This window comes from Plasmodium vinckei, assembly GCF_900681995.1.
Source record: "Plasmodium vinckei vinckei genome assembly, chromosome: PVVCY_01".
Classification (NCBI taxonomy): domain Eukaryota; phylum Apicomplexa; class Aconoidasida; order Haemosporida; family Plasmodiidae; genus Plasmodium; species Plasmodium vinckei.
In genome coordinates this window covers 55,184-73,597 of record NC_051293.1, presented here as the reverse complement: position 1 = coordinate 73,597, position 18,414 = coordinate 55,184, and the positions used below count along the sequence as shown (strand labels likewise).

General features: G+C 21.8%; 6 protein-coding genes across 6 annotated transcripts; 2 read left to right on the top strand and 4 right to left on the bottom strand.

Moving 5' to 3' along the window:
* Window positions 1-1,096: 1,096 nt before the first annotated feature.
* On the top strand, window positions 1,097-2,532 carry PVVCY_0100190 (PIR protein CIR protein; the record flags this gene model as incomplete). Its single annotated transcript, XM_008628403.1, has 3 exons — window positions 1,097-1,105; window positions 1,307-2,278; window positions 2,458-2,532. The coding sequence occupies 3 exons, from the start codon at window positions 1,097-1,099 to the stop codon at window positions 2,530-2,532; spliced, it is 1,056 nt and encodes a 351-aa protein (XP_008626625.1).
* Window positions 2,533-3,808: 1,276 nt separating this feature from the next.
* On the bottom strand, window positions 3,809-5,766 carry PVVCY_0100180 (reticulocyte binding protein, putative; the record flags this gene model as incomplete). Its single annotated transcript, XM_008628402.2, has 2 exons — window positions 3,809-5,610; window positions 5,712-5,766. 2 exons carry the CDS (start codon window positions 5,764-5,766, stop codon window positions 3,809-3,811), a joined length of 1,857 nt encoding a protein of 618 aa, XP_008626624.2.
* Window positions 5,767-8,246: 2,480 nt separating this feature from the next.
* Window positions 8,247-9,584, bottom strand: PVVCY_0100170 (lysophospholipase, putative; the record flags this gene model as incomplete). Its single annotated transcript, XM_008628401.2, has 1 exon — window positions 8,247-9,584. One exon carries the CDS (start codon window positions 9,582-9,584, stop codon window positions 8,247-8,249), a length of 1,338 nt encoding a protein of 445 aa, XP_008626623.2.
* A 2,665-nt stretch (window positions 9,585-12,249) lies between these two features.
* On the bottom strand, window positions 12,250-13,443 carry PVVCY_0100160 (Plasmodium exported protein, unknown function; the record flags this gene model as incomplete). The annotated part of the gene is made up of 2 exons (XM_037634238.1): window positions 12,250-13,185; window positions 13,357-13,443. The coding sequence occupies 2 exons, from the start codon at window positions 13,441-13,443 to the stop codon at window positions 12,250-12,252; spliced, it is 1,023 nt and encodes a 340-aa protein (XP_037490004.1).
* Window positions 13,444-14,799: 1,356 nt separating this feature from the next.
* On the bottom strand, window positions 14,800-15,988 carry PVVCY_0100150 (fam-a protein; the record flags this gene model as incomplete). Its single annotated transcript, XM_037634214.1, has 5 exons — window positions 14,800-14,865; window positions 15,057-15,290; window positions 15,396-15,505; window positions 15,677-15,746; window positions 15,830-15,988. 5 exons carry the CDS (start codon window positions 15,986-15,988, stop codon window positions 14,800-14,802), a joined length of 639 nt encoding a protein of 212 aa, XP_037490003.1.
* A 1,874-nt stretch (window positions 15,989-17,862) lies between these two features.
* PVVCY_0100140 (CIR protein, fragment) lies at window positions 17,863-18,303 on the top strand (the record flags this gene model as incomplete). The annotated part of the gene is made up of 1 exon (XM_008628397.1): window positions 17,863-18,303. One exon carries the CDS (start codon window positions 17,863-17,865, stop codon window positions 18,301-18,303), a length of 441 nt encoding a protein of 146 aa, XP_008626619.1.
* Between the last annotated feature and the right edge of the window lie 111 nt (window positions 18,304-18,414).

Genomic DNA, 18,414 nt, shown 5'->3' with positions numbered 1-18,414 from the left:
TATATTAATATTTCTTAATTGTTTAGTTATGTAATTTAAATACTTAATAGCACATTCTTTAAAAAATATTTTGGGCCTTTTGCGCTTCCATTTTTATTCACACACTTTACCGATTCTAAAAAAAATAAATGGGACTTTATTATTATAAAAAATAATCGCCATGGTTCTAAATCTATTTATAATATTTTTTAAAATGGGTTCGTTCAATAATAATGTAACAAATCGACCAATTGAATAAAAAATTAATAAATGACTTAAAACAAATTATCATATAAATATTTTATTGCAATTTTTTTCAAAAAAAATTATATATTTTTACGGCGAATGTAATAATTACAATAAAATCGATTTATATTATATCTAAAATGCGCCTTTTAGAAAATCGAACTTATAGATACATCCTTAGTTTTGATTATATATAATTTGTTATTTTAATATATACATAATAAAAATCGTGACTAATATTTATTTTAAAAGGGTTCCCATAAAAAACAATAACACTGTTTATAATAATTAAAAATATATAATAATGCCTAATGAAAAATAACGATATATTATAGTGTTGTTTTTTCCTTTTAATAAAATATTTATTTACCAAAAAAAATTATTAGTAGTTTATTTTATATATTATATATATATTTATTTATTTATTAATATAACGAATTTAATTAGATAAATGTTTATTTTATGAACGCTTTCTATTAAAAATTCACCTTTTAAGAATAAACTGTAAATTTTATATTTTTTATACTTTTTAAATAATTATACATTAGTAATTAATTTTATCTATATAATTTAATTGTCCCTTTTTCTTTTATTAATAACATTTTATAAATTATACTTATACTATTTTATTTTATTATTTAATAAATTTTTTTTATATCTATAAACTATTATTATAACATCATTATTATTAAAACTTTAATTTGTACTATATAAAAAAAAAAATTAATAACAATATTTTGTGTTAATTACTGAATATTTAACAATAAACTATAATAACTATTTGTTACTAAAATAGTTTATAGTTTAATAACTTAGTAATAACATTTTTTGAGAAATATATACACAATTAAGCAAAGGAATTTATTTATAAATGGTGGAAGTAATACCTATATTGATTTATAAAATAATATGTTTTTTAATTTTTACCCTTTTTTGATTATTATTTGATTCTAAATTTTTATTAATTGTAAACTGAGTTATAGTTATATGTTATATTGTATTATTTATTTTATATACTGCGTCCTATGTAATTTTATGGCTTATATAAAATAAATTACCTTTTTTCTTTTAAACTTTCCAGGAGGAGAATTATGAGTATTTACCTGCATATGAGTTTTACAGCAAACTTAATGAAAATGTAGCCGAAGAAGATAAAGAAAAACCTAATAAATATTGGGAGAGAATAGAGCCAATATTTGAACCGTCCGAACATGTTCGTGATATTGTATATAAATTACAGAGGAATGTAACATTTTTAAATGAAAATCGTGATGACGATAAACTATATGGAAAACATTGTTATGATTTGAATTATTGGCTATACGAGCAAGTGTATAAAAATTTAAATTTGAATGAGAATAACATACATTTTTTTATAACATTAGATATACTTTTAAATAGCTGGGAAAAAATTAATGCTGATCAATTTAATGGCGAAAATGATATATGTCAACCAGACAATACATTAGTAGACATGAACTATTTAAAAGAAATTAAATATTTAGGTGATTATGTTGAAAATTTTAATACTATCAAATCTGCAGCTATAGAAGATACTAATAAAGCCTGTAATGTATATATTGATTATTTAAGATATGCAATTCCAGCTTATTATGAGTGGAACAAATTATGCACACTAGAAGAAGAAAATCTATGTAATAAATACATTCACGATTATGAAAAATACGACCCTAAAGGTGTATTATCTAATTTATCTGTCACTGGACTTGCAGTTGCACAGTTATTTAATAAATGTTATAAGAATATTGTAAATATATTCTTAAGCACAAATAACGGATCTGAACGAACAACAATAAAACTTAGGAATGGATTAGAAACAATATCTTATGGAATTACAGAAAATCAAGGACGATCATTATCTGAGGTTGAAATTCCTATTCAAGAACCAACTGATACGTTTTCTCCTGTAACATATATTCTTAATTCAATATTTAGTACAATTAGTGAGATATATATCAATAATTATAATGATATAATATTATTAATTGTATTGTTTTCTGGAATCCTAATAACCTTTTTCGGAGTATACAAAGTAAAAAAAAACACATTTATACCCCTGTGAAAATAGGGGATATATTATAGGAATATTAGCAGCAACATGCATATACATATATACTTGATTATTTGTGGCTACCAAATAAAAGCATTATGTATGCCTTATCACTTTATTCATTTGTAAATAATTTATTTATTGTTTTATTTCCTTTATAGATTACTAAAATTGTAAAACCCACATCCAATGTAGAAAACAGGAGCCAAAACATGCAGGAAGAATTATCCTTATAACATTTAATATATTAAGAGTACTTATACAAGTTTTTAATTTATTATTATGGTCTTATAATAATAATCGTATTTAATGCCATATCATACTCATCAATCTGAATTTTGCAAACTATTATAAAACTATAAAATAAAGCCAAATCATAATGGTGCGACGGAATTGTAAAGAAACGAAAAATTAAGAGACTATTTATGCTAAAAATGAAGTAAATATGTATAAGTTTTATAAATTTTACGATTTATGCAATAACCTTGGGTTGCCACCTTAGTGAAACTAATTCAAGCATAACCACATATTATCTTTATTTGAATAAGAAAAAATTATTATTAAAAGTGTTTGGTTTCATATAATTATTCATTGATTATTTTATACAATATTTGTAAAATCAATAAATTAATTTGAATTTGGTGTTTTATTTGAGTAGTAACATTTATGTTTTTTTTTTTGATTAATGTGATCTACTCATCATCGAAAGACGTATTAAATATATATAAACTAGACATATTTGTTGCATTTCATGCATGCATATATATATTATATATGTCTTTGTTTTTGTTTTTTTTTGACACATATAGTGTTAATCATATAAACTCATGTAAGTTTTTTTTAAAACAATTAAAAAATATAAAAAAAAATTGTGTTGGTATATGAATAATAGTAAAATCATATTGTTATAAAATTTAAAAAGTAAAAACGGAAATATTAGTAACATGTAAATTGATTTATTTAGGAGTTCGACACATATATTTGGCGTGGAATATAAATGATAAATATATAAATTGGAACATGTTTGTTTTTATAATTTTTTTAACAATATTTATATTTTTCAATTAATATATAGCTTTAATATTTACTTGAATGAAGTTTTTATTTATATCATAAAATATGCTTCATTTGATTAAAAATTCATTACTATTTATATAAAATGCCTATAATATCCAAAAACTATCTTTTGATTACATTTTCATTATATTTTTATAATTTATGGTTATTCACATAGTAATATTTTTTGTACAAATAATTATATGCGAATATTTTGAAAATTGCTTGATACATCTGTTAAGCCTTTAATGCAACATGTATATACGTTGTTTTATACAATTTTATACGAGTTTAAATTAATTTTTTATTACATTTACATGGAACATAAGGGATTTTAAATTATATAAAATCTATAACATTGGTTTGTTATTTTTTGTTATTGATTAAAGAAATGCATAATGTGCAGTTTCATATGGTCAGTAATATCATTTTCTTTAACTATAGATGTATTGGAGTTTAAATGGTTATGGAAGTTTCCAATATAATATGATTTTTTATTAGAATATCTTTATATTCTTTCATATATTGTGAGTTATTAAGTTTATCTGTAAATTTTTTGCATAAATCTTTAATTTTCGTTTCTAAACTAAGAACAGTATTATATTTATCATCTAATATTGCTTTAGTAGCGATTTTTGATGATTTCCATTTTTCAGCCTCGTTTATTGCTTTTGTAAGTTGATTTTGTATTTGATATAAATTCACACGAATAACTAGTTGTTTAATTGTATTTTCAATATGCTGCCTTGTATTGTCTTTTTTATGTATCTCCTCCATTTCTTTAATTAAATTCTTTAACTCTTTCATATGTTTTATTGTATCTGATATTATAACGTTAATTTCAGTATTAGATATTTCTAAAGTTTTATTATTATATTTTGCACTGAAATTAAAACCAAATGCTTGAAAAAATATATCTTCTAATTTATTTAATATAGATATAGGCTTTGTGATTTTGAAATCATATTCATCATTTGGAACTACATGGTTTGTACATGCATCTACTTTTCCAATTAAAATGTGTGGCATAAAATTAATAATATTGTTAAAAGCTTGAGTTGTATTATTGTACACATTTTCCAGATCAATTATGCTTTCATAACTTACATTAAAATCGGCATATGCATTTGCTAACTCTTGTATTTTAGTTATGATGATATTTTTCGAAGAATTATCTGTTTTATAGATATCATATTTTTTATATTGCATTTCTATTCTAATTAAATGAATTTGTGCCCCATTGGACATGATTAAGTAATATTTATATTTCATATATATGTGTTCAATGTAACTTTTAATGAAATTAAGTGTATCTATAACATTTTTTAATTCATCGTGTTTTTTTGCAATCTCTATTACTTTATTAATGGAATTCAGATAATAATTATGTTTCAGAATTGGCGACTTTTTAATTCGATTTAGTTTATTTTCAATTTGTTTTGTAACTATTTCATAATGAGCTACATATTTTTCGTGCATGTAATCAGGAGTTCCCAATTTTTCATGCTTATATACGTCATCAATGTATTTACTCATTTGTGTGATATCTGGAGAAACAGTTTTGAAATTTTCATTTACACAATGAATAAAATCGGTTGTTATTGGTTTTAATTCATTATAATATTCTTCATATAATTTATTTTCATAATTATAAGTGACGTCTTGTAAATGGTTTATTTTCTGTGCTAATCTTTTCCTCTTATTTTCACACGTTCTTTCTATATTTAGGATTTTTTTGTTAACTTGATTATATAAATCCCACATATTTTTTATATGAGTAGGAAAATATTCAAATTGATATAGAAAATTATTCAAAAAAATGGAATAATGTATTAATTTATAATAATAATATAACACCATTTTTTTTTCTCCATTATATATGATATCTATGTTATTTAGTGTCTTATCATCTAATATAAATGCATTCGGACGATCAATAAAAGAAATCGTAGTATTAATTAACTGGTTATCTTTATTTTTGCCATTATTTAAATCGTTTGCATAATATGGAACAGTTTCTGATACGGGATTATTATATGATGAATTATTTGTATTACTAATATCATTTTGATTTATATTTTTACTTTCGGTATCATGAAAATTTTCATATAAAATCGATGGATCGTTTAAATTGGTTTCATTTGTTTGAAGATTTTTTGAGTTTGCATTTAGACTTAAATTATTGCCAAGTAAAAAAGGAGTTGTTTCTGAATCAGTTTTATGTGCATATGACCAGGCATTTCTCGTATATATCATACCTATATAAAAATCGCGAAATACAATTTAAAACACATTTACATCGAAAAAAAAATATAAATAATTTTATGACCAAATATACTACAAATATAATTATTATTACCTGTAGAGATTAATAGAATAATAAATATTGGTTTTAAATATACGCATTCCCCCATATTTTAAATGAAATAAATAAATTTTTTGTTTACAGACAATAGTGCTAATTTTAATTGTATTTCATGAATGAAATTTGATTTTCCAAATTTTATATTATGTGCTTTTTCATTCGAAAAAAATTGTTATATATAAATGAAATATAAATTTATGTTTATATGTGTGTAGATCGAATATTGCATCTACATTATGTTTAGAATTGTTCTAAATTATAGTACAAATATAAAAATCAAATACAAAAAAAAACTTAAATTATTTATATTTAAAAAATAGTAATTCAAAAGCTTAATGTGATATATTTATATTTGATGTAAACATATTATCAAATAAAAAAATTAGTTACCTTATAATTATAATTATCGTAATTTATAAAAAATGAAAAAAAAATGTAAGGGCCAAGGTAGTAGCAAATAAAAATCAAATAAATTGAATTTATGAAAGAAAAAAAAAATTGAATTGAAATTATAGTTGTTCAATTTATAAATATAAGATAAACCACGAATTTTATATGTGCATATCTATAACAAATGGTAACTATAATACACAACAAAAAAAATTAGTTAAACAGCTTTAATACAGTTCAAATAAACTGTATAATCACACATAGAAATTGTTATATAACATCTAAAATAAATATATTATTTTTGAACATAATTTTTTATATATTATTGTTTTATATAAAAATTTTAGAGGATTAATATCTTTAAGGCAGAATCTTAAATAAATAAAATTATGCTTAAAACAAATTTGTTCTGGTTTATTGCAACATGTTGAATATTTTTATTTTAGGAAAGCACAATGAAATTATAATATTGGAATTTTTTTTGAGAAAACATGCATGTTGTTTCTAATTTTTCGCTATATATATTATTACTAAAAGTTAAGGAATTTATTAACATAATATATAACATAAATTTTTTAAAAACGCGTGTTATATGGAATCTTTAAATATAATGTAGGACTTTTCTATATTATTATAATAAAAAAATTTTAAAACACCAAATATATTGAAAAACACATTTTTTACATCTTATAATTTTTAAAATGTGAACATTTCAATATGGCCTATAGGGGCCAAAATTTTAGGTTGGGGATTATGTTTTATGGAATTTTTTACAATTTGATAATACCTATTTGTCTATCCAATTTTATTAAAGCTATTATAATATAATAAAAAACTCTTTAAATATATGTAAGTAAAAATTTAAAAAAATTATTTATATATACCACAATCCCCGAAAACTTTTATTTCTATAATTTAGCATAAAAATGGCTATCAATATTAATATTAAAGGAGGGTCGAAAGCATAAATAAAATATATTTATTAATTATAATACATCTATTCGATTTGTTCTGGTAATTAAATATAATTAAGGTGTAAAGTTATGATTTTATCTTCCAATAATAAGTTGTAGTTAATCACACATAAGAATTCTTAATAAATTGTGAGAGCTGGTTTACTTAATAAATGATAATCATTATATATAATTTTTCTGATGGTGTAGAATATATATGTTTTTGAATTCGTGAAATTGTTATATAATGGTAGTTCAAAACTTACACACACTCCCTTTAATGATAATAAGATTTTTTATAGTTTCATATATTTATATAACAATATATTTTGTTTTGTATTTCATTTTGGAATATTATAAGCAATTGTTCGCAATGTGTATCCTTAAATACATGAATAATGAGTATCCTATTATATACCTATATAAATTTTTTATTAGTGTATAATTAATATGTCATTGGACCTATAAATATCAAACAGCCCAAATATATACTATTGAGGTTAATTTCAAAGGGAAAAAATAATAAAAATTGCAAAATATTTTTATTTTTTCTATTTTTTAGGAACTGTATATATTGGTGGTCTATTCATTTTTTGAAAGCTGTATCCTTTTGTTATAATATATATATGACCCCATATATCGATATTTTAAATGTTATTTTGATGAAAACATATAGATTTCTATATATAACATTTTATATTAAAACAATTGAAAAAGGGGAAATCAACATTAATTTAAATTGGTTCAACACCATTTTATTTTAAGAATGATATTCAAATACTAAATTTTATTCTTCGGTTTGTTGTCCTTAAAATTGTCTTACATATAAAGAAGCATCAAATAAATATAATAATTATTATTTTAATACCATTTTATTAATTATAAGAACATAAAAACTAATTAAAAGTAAAGTTATTATATAATTAGTTTTAATTTGTATGCATTCACAAATTAACATTATATAGCACCTTAAAATTGCAAATAAAATCATTATATACAAATTAAATTTAAAAAAAAATGAAATAACAAAAAACATATATATAATGTAAAAAGATATTATATATTTATTATTATCTTTTCTTGTTTTGACTTAAAAAATTAATTGAAAACGTTACATTTATGTTTATAAAAATACAAAACAATAATCAATATAAGCATTATTAACGCACATTTATATTTAATTTTCTTATTCATCTTCTATTTCGTCTTCACCATTGTTTCTTAAATTACTAATCCAATCAATAATTTTGTTTAAAATTTCTTCATTTCCTGGTTCTATCGTTATAGCATGACCCATATTATCAACAGTATATAATTCTTTTTTTTTAATTTTTACTTTATTATGAAACGGAGCCGTCCCTTTATAACAACAAACATCATCATCTTTTGAATGCATAAATAATATAGGAATATTTTTTGGCATATAATTAATATCACAACGCAATGTGATCGTTGCTTTCATAAGTTCCGATATACATTTAAATTTTACTCCATTATTATTTCGAAATTTATCATATTTACATATATTAGCAACATATTCTGACCTTTTATAGCGTGCTTCTGACGAAAATAGTGTATGAGGCGCGACACGAGACAGAAAATTTGTTATAGGTATATAAAAATACTTAAATGATTTGTTTCCAGAACCAAATGGCGTTTTAAGTCTCATCATACCAGATAAAGTTACGCAACCTTTAATATTTAATTTATCTAAATAATTATAACATCCTTCATCTTTACCACTAACAATAGCATTTATTGTAGCAGATGTACTGGCACAGGAATTATCGGAGCCATAATCAGTAGAATTATTCATATAATACATATCATTGTCAATTTCATTAATATTAGTAGAATTGTTTAATATAGCTTTACCTTTTTTATAGTTATTTGCATCTCCATAATTAATGTTCTTTTCTTTTTCTTTCCCTAATAATTGTAATATTCGTATACCAATACTTCCTCCCATCGAATGCCCCATAATATACATAGGAAGCCTTTTTTTGTTAGTTGGTACTATATCATGATATTCATCACGCGTTTTATCATCATTTGAGATATCATTATTCGTTTGATTATCATTTGAAATTTCATCTTGAATTTTATTCATATATTGTATTACATCATCAACTAGATCATCAAAGCAATTAATATCGCCTCTTATATTTCCCAATGATTGGGATTCGCCATGTCCTTGCAAATCTAATGCATATACTGAATAACCGCTTTGATTAAATTTTTCAATCCAGCTATCTTTATAAATGTAGTAATTATTATTGTCTACTACTAAGCCTTCATTTTTATTTGGCATTTTTAAATTTATTTTCATAAAATTTAATCGAGCATGAACTGTGAATCCATGTATTAGCAATATAATTCCTATAGCATTTTTAACTGTCCACCCATATGTTTTTAAAAGTAAACCATTTTTATTACAGAACCAATCTGTCTTAGGATCTCCATCTAATTTACTTTGTGTATTACTTCTTAATTCATCATTATTTGATTTAATTCTTTCCATCATCAATATTATGGAATATAATAATCCATAATACAACTAAAAAAATATATATTATTTTATAACCAAAATGTATGTATATAGATTATTAACACAAACAAATATACCATACTAAATCGTATTATGGCTTTATACGATTTTATATATGCAAACTTTGCATACAGATTACATTAGTATCAAATAATATTAATAGTATTGCATGTACATTATAATAATATAGCAAATCGTAAATAAATTATAAGAAATAAAAAAAATGTATAATTATAGTCTTTATCATATTTTCGAAGCTTTTTCGAATATTTCATGCAACCAGATGAAATCACAATTGATATAAGATTAATACAAATTATTATATATTGTTTTTTTTCGGTAATATATTTTTTGTTTTATTTAATTTTCTTAATTTCGATAGTTCAAATTTGGTCCAAGAAAAAATATATATCTAAAATATATAATTGCTATATATTATTTTTTTATTAATAAATAATGATTTATATAATGCTTTTACCTAGAAAATAATAATGAGGAAATACAATATGCATAGCATATTTATAAAAGCAACGAAAAAAACGACAATCAAAAAATTTTTTTTTATTTTTATTTCGATCTAATAACAAGTATATTTAAGTTGGTATAAATAAAAAAATATATATATTATTAATATAATTTTTTAATTATAACCAGTATAATATATAATAATTCCATAGAAAGAAATGTTACTAATATATATAATACTTTATAACTGTTAATGATTTATACGTTAATTAAATATTATAGACAATCCATAAAAATATTTACATTTTTTTTTATTTAAAGTAATAAACATTTTATTTACCTCAAAATTATTGTCTACAATTAGTAACATATTGCTAAATTTTGTGATAAAATTTTAACCGTAAACTTTACAAACATATCTAAAAAGTTAATTTTTTCATCTTGTGTGTTTATAATTTATATTATTATCATAATTGAGGCAATATATATACTATTATATTTAGCATGCATTAACAAAATAAAAACGATAAAAAATAACATAACAAAAAAAGAAACAGAATCTATATTTTTAAATACTCTCAAAATATATATAAGATACCGTTTTTAAGGGTTTTATCTTTCGTAATATTTTAAATTATCACAACAAGAAAAAACAAATATGCCTAATACATTTTACTATTTAATATTTGTCTATATATTATAAACCCTAAAAAAGAGTGTGTTATATTTTTTCATAAGAATGTACGTTATATAGAATATCAAAAAAATAAACTTCATAAAAATATATTTGTATTATTGTATAAAATACATTTAATTAGGGTTGAGGAATATTGTTAATTAAGAATGATGATAATTAAATACAAAATAGTAAATGGCATGTTTAATAAATGGTTTTTCTCTATGCTCTTCATTCTTGGTTTATTTTGATTTAATTTGCCATATTTAATAACATTTGGTTGCATGTGAAAGTTTATTAAATATATATAACCAATAAGATAATGCTGATATGTGATTCATACGAGGTGTATTTAAGTAATTATAAAGCATTATTCCTTTGAATGTGAATTTAACATCAATAACTATTTATGATTTACAAAAAATGTTAAATAGTGCTGATATTATGGTGCATAATTTTCATCATACCCCCAAAATCTTTTTTACTTCTATAAATATGATATTATATATGTTTTCAACTCAAATTATTAGCACTTGAAAGAAAGTAAACACTTGTTTGTAATTTATAGGCAGTTAACATATTTTTAATGGCATATTGTTTTGCATAAAAAGTAGCATTATTGTTGTGTACCAACAGTGCGCTAAGAATACATACTTATTGTATTTTTAATATTTTATATGAAAATATGACGTAAATGAATACGCTTTATAATATCCTTATTGTTTATGCTGATAAGGGTGATAAAATACGGTAGACTTAAATAATTATAGAATATGCATTGCTACATTTTCTATTTTTTGTTTAATATTATACAACGCGGTTTCTTCAGTATATTTTGCATTTTGTGTGAACTTCTATATTCTTCATTTTTTTAGTTTTTTAAATAAGCATGGAATTATTAAAATTATAAACGGTCTTAAATTATTTTAATGATTGAATTTAATAGCAAATCTAACATTTTGATTAAACAAGTTTTTACGTTTTAAAAAAAAATACTAAAAACTGTTAAAAATATGGAGCAAAACTATAATTTTTTACTATAATATTTATATATAAGAAATGCATAGGTATTTTTTATTTTTTTTACGTAATTTTAGGAATACCATATAATAGGAAAAATAATATGCATAACATGGGAAATGAAAATTCAAAAAAATAAAAATGTTATATATATAGATTTGTTGTGGTGTGAACACATTTTTAAAACTTGTTATATACTAATATGATTGTTGCATAAACAAGTTTATATATTTTATGAAAAAGTGGGGAGACCCGCGACTTTTTAAAAAAAATTCATCTGTATTGCGTCGTATGCATTGTTTATATACAATATAAGGAGTAAAAGCTTGAACTGTTTGAAAATGTTAAAATTTAACATTAAGGAATGCGCTTCTAATATATATTCTGCATAATTATCAAATACTGAATATTCCATAATAGACAAAAAAATTAGTTACTCTCGAATATAAAAACATTTTAATATATATATTTTTTTTTTGATTAATCGACTGAATCCATATTTAATTCGATCTGGAGCTCCAAAGGTATAAACTGGTATTTTTCGGAGACGTAATTATAGGATTTTACTGCTTTATCCAGGACGTATGCAAGTGATAATACTATGATAGTGACGGATGTTATATAATATACGATTCCTTTTAAATAAGACAACATTACTACTAATGTAACCCCCATTGTTACAGGAATTAGCATTTTAGAGAGAAAAACAATAGTTGAAGCCACTTTGTTAACCCAACTTCCCAGTTTGTATGTTTTATATAATTTTAGGGCGCCACTTAACATGATTTTATCATAAAAATTGTTTATTATTTTAAATAAAAAGGATAACACTGGAATTGGTTTTTTTTTGTGCATGGAACGCCCTATGCTTCTCCCATCGTCTAAAACATATTCACCATTTACAAATTTGCAAGCATTATTGAAATAATTTAATACAAAAAGCAATTTTTCCAAATTGTTAGAAGTAAATAGCAGTTTATTTAATTCGGGATCATCTGAATATTTTAATACAATAATTAAATCGTAAAATCCATTAAAATCCTGTAATTCTACAAGTAATTGTTTAATACTATGATCTTTTTGTAATTCATTAACTACATAATCGACATGGACAAAGCCTTCTAATTTTTTAATGAGGTTTTTGACACTAACACCATATTTGAAGGCTTTTAATTTTGTTTTTATGTTGTATGGATCGTCTTTGTCTTGTGATGATTTTGAGGCTTCGACTAATGCCTTGAACAATCTGTGTTTTTCGTTTTCCTTCTCTATATCAGATTCATTCTGAATAATGCCAGTTTTGTGTGTATTAAATATTTCTGATTGACTCAATTCACCTAATACCCTTGTAGCTCTAAGTGTGAATAGAGTGACGAACTGGCTATTCTTGTCCCGTGAGATTCTCAAAATAGAGGGCTATAAATTAAAAAAGCAATGATAAATTATTGCACAAAAAAGCATTAATAAAAATGATATATAAAATATGGTGAATTGTCTACAAAACATAATTTTTATGTAATCTTTCTAAATAAAAATAGTGCATAAATTTTATAAATATTATATATTAAAAAATATTTTGTATAGTACTTGATTGGAGAAATACGTAATCCATATTAATAAAGTAAATAGAAATATTTTGAATAATGAAAGAAAATCATTTATTTTGGTTACCATATTAAAATGTATACTATATATTATACAAATAAATCAGTAAATATATTGACTATATTTCACATAATGTTAATAAATGATTTTGAATTTGTTTAAGTGTTTTTTTATTTTCTCATTATTATTTTATATATTTGATTTTCTATATTTTGGAAGCAGTAAAATTATATAAATATTAGGTATATTTTATATATACATTTTTTCGAATATACCATAAACATAAAACATTTAATTAACTATTTTTATATTTGAACAACGAATTGGAAAGCAAACGCAATTCTTAAAATATTAAATAGATTAATAGTAATAATTTTATAGAAAAATTAAATAAAAAAATTAAAACATGTTTAATGTTATAGATAATAAAAATTATAACACAAGCAATGCAGGGTATATATATATATATATATATATGTATATGCATAAGAGAGTACTATTTGAATATTGAAGCTATATATATTTAAAACAAACTAATTTTCTATGTAATTAATATGAAAATTCTTTAAAAAAATGTTAAATATATAAAAAATTCCCTTTAGAGGATATCTTTTATAAATATACTAGAGGTAAAATATTGAAGAAAATTTTTTTTTTTTAAATATAGGATGGTCCGCTTAGTTGTAATAATATTTTAAAAAATAATAGTGAATAGCCTAGTCATTATACGAATCATAAATTTGCTTTAAAACAAAATGCATGAAATATTTTATACTAGTATATTTATTATGTGAATATATGTAAAATGCTGTAATGTTGGAGTAAGACGATTATTACATATAAATATAATATTTTTGTTTTTGAAAAATTAAAAAGGGAAAAACGATTAGAAACATCATTACAAATGTTCAAAAAAAATATTTTTTATAGAATAGATATTATAATTCAAAAAAGAAAACATTGGTAAATATATGTACATAAATAAAAGTAACACTATATATGTGTGGACTGGGTTATATTCACATTGAAATTTCATTTTATCCTTTATTTGAATAAATATTATGTATATAATTTTTTTAAAATAATTTCACTAACATTGGTAATTTGAGAATTGATACTCATGTAGGTTATGAGTTGATTTCTCATCTTCATTATGCAAATGATGTAAGCAACACATGTATTTGTGTCACAAATATAAATAAACGTAATGTATTTTATCACATTAAAAAAGCATAGACAAATTATGCATAGACCAAATATTCTTAAAAAAAAAGGAAAAGTTTTTATTATAGAAACGTCAAATAGAAATAATATATAAAAACAAATTTATTTATTAATAACTGTATTTAACGTCAAATTGTTAAAAAACTAATATGCGGGATATAGTTTATTTAATAATAATGAATTATATTAGACAGGAAAGAATTACCAATTTTGTGCTCTGCACAATTTAGTAAAGGAATTTAGGCTATTTGAAACGCTTTCATAAATCTACGAAAAAAATATGGATACACATGTAAAATAAAATCTTCGAAAATTGGGGTAGATGAATATCATATATTATAAATTTACAATTTTATGCAATGACTGTATATTTTGATAAATGTTAAAATTTGTATAATACAAAATAATGTAAATGATGAATGAAATCATTATATTATTAAGACATTTATATTGCTTACAGAGCTGACGCATGTAAAATCAACATGTCCATCTTCTTTTTTAATGAGAAATCCAAATAAGTTAACAAACAATTTTTTTAATTCACCATTTCTAATATCGACTTCAGAATTTACTTCGGTTTTAAATGAATTTGCACTTTCTAAGATAGTGTTTTGATATAATTTTTTATCAGCACGGTTGTGATCGTTTATATTTGCTGATGCATAGACAATTACTGTTGTGTTTTCATCTACCTACAAAGTTATAAAAAAAATATGTGTATTTATATAAATAATGTATAATAATTAATACAAAAAATATTATTTGTATAGGGACGAAGTAAAAAAAGGTTTTCTTACTTCAGCTTTTGGGGCTAAAGCATAAAAATATTTTTGAGATGATCCATAAAGGGTTCTATAACGTTGTTGCACCATTACTAAATTTGGAGTGTATACACGAACAACTTTTCCTAAAAAAAATTATAATTTTATATACATGCAAATTAAAATATCACGAGATTTACCAAAGTTGCATATAAAAACAAAGTAGTATGCGATATTGACAATAAAACAAGAAATAACACGTAGTGATAATTGTATATTAATTGATTAACTGATTGATTAATTATATTTTTATATACCTGTAATAATCCTTCCATCGAGATTTTGGGGACGATTTAAATCACATAGGAACTTTATTATGGTTTTATACTAATGAAAAAATATATATATAATTAATTTTATTATTTTAACTTAATTTTATGACTTGAACATGTCTTCTTATGAATTCATACCCTATTGGGATCAGGGATTTTATTATTTAATTTTTCAACGGTTGTATGGCCTCCATGTTTCTTAACATATGCATTTGTACCATTATTAGAAGTAGAAATTAATTCGTACTCTTCTGTACTTGTAGCATGATACTGTAAATGCATTACAGCTTCGTTCATAAGCTCGGTTTCTTTCCTAATTTCTTCAGGATCGGTACAAAATAAGGAGCTTTCTGGTTCACTCCTTTCCTCCAGATGATTATTGACAGTAATAGAGCTATTTTATATATATTTTTAATTTGTAAAAAAAAAATGTATATATAGATATTATTTTGACGATCAATAGTTAGTTATGGACATATTTGCATGAATATGTATATAACATTATCATAAATACTCATATATCTATATTTATATTGATGTAAATATAATAATATATATTGTAACACTTCTTACGTATGGGTATGTGGATCGGGGCTACTTGCAAGAACTTTATTATTTACATATACAAATATGATTAAAACCCAAAAAAAGATTTTAATGTACTATTTACTCATTTTCGAGTTTGACAAACAAAACATTAAAAAATATATGATAGTGCCACTTTAAAAATTAAAACAAACACGTATAAAATGTGAAGTGTAATCAAAATCAGAACAAAAGAATTTTCTAAGAAAACTATAAAAAATTAATATTTGTTTAAAAATGTAAAAATAATTGATTATACGCTAATTAACGTAATAATTCAATTATTTAATCGATATATAGTTTATCGGATTTATAAATATTATATATTTTTTGTTTTAAAGGCCCCATTATAAGGCATCATAATATCCAAAGCTTTCATAAATAATATTGATCCAAAGGTGCTGATTCTTAATTTCCCTAATACTATAACATCAAAAAACATAATTTTAATTTATTATATTACGAGCATTATTTTTTAATTTTTATAGTTCATTAAACTAAATTTATAAAATATTCCATTATATATAGCGTTATGTATTACAATATATCTTATATTTATGCATGGATCGAAAAAAGCATATATTGTGTGTACCTAATAAAAAATTGATAATATAAAGCATCGGCGTAAACCAAATTATAGATGTATATATTAATTGATAAGTTATTGTGGTAGAGGTAAGCATTACATTAATAATTATATAAAAATAATAGTTATTTCTTCCATTTATTTTTCATATTTTTTTAAATAATGCATTATTTGAGTAAAAAAGTATCTTTTTATTTTTAAAAATTACAAAAATATATATAAGATGGTTATTACATTATGCATATGTCTGATTGCAATTATTTCTTTGTTACTACAATAACAATATATATAACCAATAATAAAATAGCATAACAAATTTTATATTATGAGAAATTCCAATTCTTGTGATATATATTATTAATTTTAATAAAAATTTGCTAAATAATAGTTTTATAATATTATACTAAAATGGCATAATTATATATCGTTAAAGTATTGATGTTTTGTCTTTTTGTAAATTGGTGTGAATTATAAAATATATTTTTATATAGAAAAATAAAAGTATATATATGCGAATATCGAAATATGTTTATTTTTTAACATAATATTTTTTATGTGAGGCTTCCAAAGTTTTATGGGATTTTATATTTTTTGTCTGGAGTCAGTTCTATAATATTTATGTTTTGGATAAGGGTTATATTTTTATTAATTTTTATATATTTTTTCTTAGTGTAAGTTATTTATTGAAACTGATAAATTTTTTAAGGGTAAAATTATAAGAGTTAACAAATTTAATTCTAGCATTAACTTATACCACCAATATTGTCGCAATGGAAAATATAGTAATAATAATGAGCAAATTAGTGCTTTGAGTCGGCATTTATTTATGAAATTAAAAAAAAGTCGTAATCAATATTATGGCTATTTTACAATGTATCTAAGTGATAAATAGTACAAAATAACGATAAATTTACTATAAAGAAATCATATGAAAAGTATTTAGATAAATCTATAGAATATTTTAATTATTACAAATACTGGTTTGAAAGATACTAATCTTATGAACATGTGTGAATTTTATACAGTATTTAATCATATATGTAATACAATTGCAGATTATAAAACAAACAATGCCAAAGGTAATATTTTTTCTCAGAAATCTGGCAATCGTCTTAATAAGCATATATCCCGTTATGAAAATATTTATAAATGCAATCCAAATCTGCATTTATTGGACAAATTAAAAAAAATATATGTTGATTTCAGAGGTTCTGTTATTAAAAAGGAAACTGGTAATAATAATTTATATCAGCAGATTCAAAAACGTGCAACAGAAAATAAGAGAGATTCATATTTTGCGAAAAGTTTTGAAGCATTTTATTTCAATAATTTAAAGTGTAAACCAAAAAATAAAGTAAATATCCCGAGTGATAAAAATAAAACGCAAGAAACTAAAGCAATCATATCAAAGAATACAAACAAATTGGAATATCCATTGTAGTTCTTTTAATACTCCTTGTTTTAGCTATTATGTAAAGGTAAATATAAGAATATTATGAAGTGTATTATTTTTAAAATATTTTCTCACTATAAAATATTATATATTTTTAAT